Here is a 5,761-nt window from a genome sequence, read left to right as displayed (position 1 = left end):
ATATTATCATGGCGCAGTGGATAGAGCACCAGCCCTAAAGTAAAGGACCTCCAGCCCCAGGCACTTACTTGCTTGGTGACCCTGGGCAAGTCATGTAACCTGTTTGCCTTAGTTTCCTCATCTGTAAAATAACCACACTTACCTCCCTGGATTGTTGTGAGGATCAAATGAGATAAGAACTGTAATGTGCTTAGCACAGTGCCTGGCACATAATAAGTACTATAGCTATGTTATTAATTTTGTTAAATATTTCCCGATTACATTTTAATCTGGTTTGGGCCCATTCAAAAGGAGGCTGGCCTTGTGTTTGACACCTCTTGTCTAGCTGATCCCTAAGGCTGTCATAGGCAGATGTGACATTTTTATGGTTCCTGTGCCAGGACGGTCCCCCGGTAGCTGTTCCCAGCTCAGCTATTTGGAGATTTCTGTCCCCACCTGTGCCCAGACCGAATGCAGTGTTGGCTTGCTTCATTGATCTTACATAATTTATTGATTTGAACAACATTTAGTACCATGATTTTATTATCAGTGACATAACAAATTTATACAATAAGATGGGTGCTGCCACTGGAGGAAGGGGCTTGGCGGTGGCAGCGGCAGCAGCAGCAGTAGTAGGAACAACAGGCAACACGAGAGGCCTCACAGGTCCCACAGCACCCCCAGAGGCCGCAGCAAGGAGGTGCAGCTTAGCACCTCAGCAGCCCCTCAGCAGTCAGACAGTAATCCATGCTGGCCCGAGGGTTCAGCCTGGCTTTTCCAAGATGCTTGTCTGGGTGTCGCCCACCAACCATCTGCTCAGCCTCAAGTACGTTCAGGACCAGATGAATGAGGCCCGTGTTGGTAGAAGGCATGCTGCAGGGGCTGGCCCTAACCTGGGTGGCAAAGAGGGAAGGGTGAAGGTCCTGGAGAAGTGGCCTTGGTGAGAAGGAGTTGAGGATGGAGGGGGTTGTATGTGTCCTGAGGACAGATGATCAGGAAGGATTTCTCCCTGCCCATAGAGAACCACCCTTTTTCCTGAAACCCCTGGGGCTGTCTTCAAGACTTCCAGATGCCATTGGCCCACCAAGGACACACATGGCAAGAACCTTAACAGGTTCATCTTGCTCATGAACTTACCATCCCTGTGGACGTAGCCAGCAAAAATAGCTAGATTACCCTGGCTTTCCTGGGCCTGACCTTCCAGGCCCAAACTACAACTTCCCCCACCCCTCAATCAATCCATTCATTTTGGGGCTGGCCTGGGGCAGAACTGCACTGATGGAAGCCTGAGGACTTGGTCACCACCACACTCTCACCTCCAGCCTACCCCAGAACCAGGCTTCATCCCTTCCAGCCATCCACCGAGGCTTAGCTAGAGCAGGCTTCTTACCATAAGCCCAGCCTACCCACGTTTTCCCCTTATTGCTCTAAGACTTCACTTAAACTTCCTTCCCTGCCTACTGCTCTTCTAGAAATGTTAACTGCCAACCAACCCCGCCCCCTTCCCCCAAGTAGAACATAAACTTCTTGGACACTGGGACTGTCCTGTTTTTTATATTTGAACCCCAGTGCCTAGCACTGTGCCTGGCATGTAAGTGCTTAATAGATGCTTTCTTGATTACAAACATTAACCCAAGAAATATATTTCACATGGAAAGTATCTTGTTTCCCTCCCCACTCCCCAAATTAAACTGACAGGTCTCATTTATTTGCTTTTTTTTTTTTAAGAGATAAAAATTCCAACATGCTCTGTACAAGGCCCATCCACTCCTCTCACCCTCAGCATCTCAGGAGTCCTATCCACAACTGACCACTCTAAGATGGCTCCCGCCAAAGAACAGCTGATTGTCTCCATCAGAGACTGGCATGCCCCCTTCAAGCAGCTGGTGTTGCAGGTTGGGCACGAAGGTACAAAAGTGAAATGGCCAGTTGTGGAGGACAAGCAAAAGACAGGATCAGTTTTGTGGGCCTCAGATTGGCAGCTGAGGGGGTGGCGAGGCTGGGAAAGTCAGTCCAAGGCCTGTCATTCTGATCAAGGTCACACTGCTAGGTGGAGTCGGGAGCAAAGTTTCCCCCATAATACTGAGTCAGTTTGGTTTTCTGACAAATTTAGCAGCAGCAAGGGTTAAACCAGCCTTGCTGATCAGTGCCAGTGACCAGCACCTAATGCACGTATGTACATACACCCTGCCCTTCCCACACTGGGGCCTCAAAACAGTATCTTAGCTTGTTAGAGGTGGGATGAGACCTTATAGATCAGTCCAACCTCCTCATTTTGTAAAAGGGGAAACTGAGGCCCAGAGAGATGAACTGACTTTGCCTGAGGTTTCACAGCAGTTGACCTGGGACTAGAACCCAGGTCTTCTGACTCCTGAGTCCAATGCACTCTTCACCAATCCATTTGGAGCCCCATCCACAGAGCTTTAGTTACAAAAGTACCAAGAGGACCTTGTTATAAGGCAATCACAACTAGAAGGTATGGAATTTGAGGACAAGATCATAGCAAGGTGCTTGTGTTTCTACACATGTACATGATGTATTTTACAAGTTCATCCTCTCCTCATGCTCCACAGTCTAAAATATACACAGAATAAAATAAATAAAATCAACACTTGTCACTACTGGCCTGCCAGAAATAAAAGTTACTGACCTCGGACTCTAGGTTAAACTGCATGGCAAAGTATATGTGCCTCTTTCCCAAAAGGGCAGAGAGGCAAGCCTAGGCCAGCTGGCTACCCCTCAAATCATCCCCATAATCACTCAGTTCTTCTGAGTGGACCTTGGGTTTGCCCTGACTGAAGTGTTTAAAAAACAAAAATAGTCAAAAGTCTACCAGGAGATAGCACCCACAGCTACTCGGGATCCTTTCTTTAGCACTGAGCCCACATACCTAGTAGGCCCTCAATAAATATTTCTTGAATGAAGGCGAGCTGCCTACTAAGGACCAGCTGGCTTTTCATTGTAGAGTTCAAGAAGGGAAGAGGCTTTAAGTTGCCCCAATGATCTGGTTTCACACTTCCTTTCGCTCAGTCCCATCCAAACTCCATTCTCCAGAAGCAAAGATCAACTCAAAGCCAGCTGTTGGCCAGCTGGATAAATGAGTTCCATTAGTCAGCAGAAAAAAGGAAAAATTCTGCTCTATTCAATAGGAGTACAGAGGCAACTTATGAAGAAGCCCCCTCCCTTTGCCAAAAGGAGTCATAGCTAGTTATAGTAAAAGACACAAGGGTCTGGTAGCCAAAACAAGATGGGCGCACAACATGCTGGGAACTGTAGTCTGTTCGGATGGTACCATCTATGTAAAACATGGTAGAGGGCAGATGGGTTTGCCACAACTGATAAAATTAACAGCTGGGTCTAGTTAAATCAAGGAATCAATCAATAAACATTTATTAAGCGCCTACTATGTGCCAGGCACTGTGCTAAATGCTGGAGCAAGTCAAGGATAGCAAAGACAACTGTGGGTACTTCCATAGTCTGGAAAGCACAACATCTTTTCCCTTGAGCTCAGCTCTGCAATTCAGATCGGAACATGTGCCTGTCACTGGGGCACCACAGATAAAGGAGGCCAGGGCTAGGGTTACTAAGAGAAGGGTATACCAATCACTGCAAGTCATTTTTGACTGATTTGGCTAAATGACTTCTCCCCTTTCCCTGGGATGGGCTCTGTGGTCAGGAGACAAATCAGAGAGGTGGAGGCAAGTCAGGGAGGCCCATGGAACTCTGAGTTAACTGGGTCTATACCGAGCTGGGACCAAGAAGAGCTGGGGAAGAGAAGAGAGCTTTGCTGTTGTCAGACAGATCCCTGGCTTAACTGGGGCTTAGGGGATGAGGTTTTGCTGAGAAACTAGAAGCTTATGAATTCAGATAGTAGGAAATGGAGTACTTGGGAGAAGAAGGAAATTCACCCCTAGAGAACAGTGAGATTAAGTTATAGGAATGAATACATGTATGAAAGTCAAAAACCAGTTCTGTGAAATTCAATGAAGCCTCTGGGTGAATCATGTCATCTCTCTGTGTCCATTGGCACATCCACAGTAACTGAGCAAAAATAGAAGATTCACTGATTCTGGGTCCACTGTCTACACATAGTCCTTCCTGAGGTCCCAAATCCTGTCCCACTTTCAACCACCTTTTTCCAAATAGAGCAGCAGAATGATGACTATCCCCAAAGCACCAAATAATCCCATGAGAGGTGTAGAACAATTATTGATTATTGGTCAGGTGAGGATGGGTGAAGAGGCAAGCCAGGGCACTGCCCACCCAGAGGAGTAGCCCAATCTAGTCTGAGCTTTGAGGACTTCTCATCTTGGAAGTTTCCGTCTTCATCGATGCCCATATCATACCTATGGAGGGTGCTGAAAATCCACAAACACAGGGATTTAAGGCTGGCTTCAGGGAGGGAGAAAGCTGCCCGATGGTCTCCTAAATGCCCCTTTTCTTACAGATTCTCTTTCTTGGTGCATGAGGTGCTGACCTGACCACAGACACATGCAAATACAGCAGGAGGTGTAGCCTGGAGATTCCAGCATCACCTCTCCTGCCAGGTTCTCTTTCCTTTTCTTTCTTTTGTTTTTTTTGACAGGTAGAGATGAAAGGGCATGTGAGAACAAAGGTAACTAACTGCACAGGTATAGCCAGCACAGGTGTCTGTGTGCATGATGAAAAGGCACACAAACACCTTAACAATATTGTTTTTTTTTCTTTTAGACTTCTACTTCTTGGCTGCAGACTGACAAAAGAGGTGGTATCTTAGATGCCCATTTTACACCAAACTCCTATCTTGCTCACAGCTTCTCTCCTATTAGTTCTTACACAACCTTGGAATGTACCTCTTGAAAACCAGCCTGGGCTCCCCAGGTACCCCTAGACCTTTTCCTGGGGCAGGACAGCTTCCATGCCTATTTCCACTTCTTGGCACATAAATGTTCCCATCATTCACCACGACTAGGACACAAGCAAGATTCATTTCTAGAATTCACTCTGGGGCTGTGCTAAAATAAATCTGATCTTGGAGGGCATTCACATAGCCCCAAATAGGAAGCAAGCAGGCTGCCTTTTGCTGATGGAGAGGAGGGGCTTCCCAAGGATCATGGCCAACCCCAAGGCTCAATCCCCCAGCCTCCCTTGCCTCTCCACCCAGAAAGCAGCATTAGGTCTGAGCTCCCACTTAACTAGGTTTCCAGTAAACAGACCCTTCATCCCAAACCCCTTCAGAGCCACTGCCATGAAGTGAAACTTGGGTCCAATGGCAGAGGTGGAACTTGGGACCACAACTGGGCACCAAGACCCAGGGGCAGCTCCAGGACTTGAGTTCAGATTCCTACTCCCCTCCCCAAAGTGGATGCAGGGCAGTGCAGCCACCAGCCAGGCCCCCTTTTCTAATGTAGTGAGGCATACACAATGGTTGTGAGTGAAAACGTAGCCACTGCAAACAGCAGATGCTCGCAAAAAATCAGGCCCCATGGCAACAGGGCAGATATTCCAGGGAGAAGAGGTTGCTCCATTTTCTTTTGTCAGTCTTCTGGCCTCTGCCTTCACCACCAACCCACTCCCATGTTGGCAGCCAACATGATTAGGTGGATGCTTGTCTTTTTTTTTTTCCTCTTTGCTTTTTACATGTCAAATAAAACCAGGTCGTTCTGTAAACAGAATCTTGTGTCCTTGGATCCCTCAAAGTCAATCTCTCTTTAAGGTTTATGTTTGAAATGGGCTTCCACTGAAATAGGAAAAACACACACACACACACACACACACACACACACACACACACACACACACA

The 5,761-nt window shown here is 47.3% G+C and overlaps 1 protein-coding gene across 1 annotated transcript in view; it reads right to left on the bottom strand.

Moving 5' to 3' along the window:
* Positions 1 to 504: 504 nt before the first annotated feature.
* The window catches only part of LOC114052303 (arf-GAP with dual PH domain-containing protein 1), a 162,424-nt gene continuing 157,167 nt past the window's right edge, over positions 505 to 5,761 (bottom strand). Inside the window, exon 11 of the mRNA XM_027874852.1 lies at positions 505 to 5,698. Within this exon, the coding sequence (XP_027730653.1) occupies positions 5,670 to 5,698 (29 nt within the window). The 3' untranslated portion in view covers positions 505 to 5,669. The remainder of the gene's footprint in view (positions 5,699 to 5,761) is intronic.

This window comes from Vombatus ursinus, unplaced genomic scaffold, assembly GCF_900497805.2.
Source record: "Vombatus ursinus unplaced genomic scaffold, bare-nosed wombat genome assembly UNPS02014807.1, whole genome shotgun sequence".
In the NCBI taxonomy this organism is placed as follows: Eukaryota; Metazoa; Chordata; class Mammalia; order Diprotodontia; family Vombatidae; genus Vombatus; species Vombatus ursinus.
Note: the sequence above shows the minus strand (reverse complement) of the source record. Positions and strands in the feature narration are given on the sequence as shown.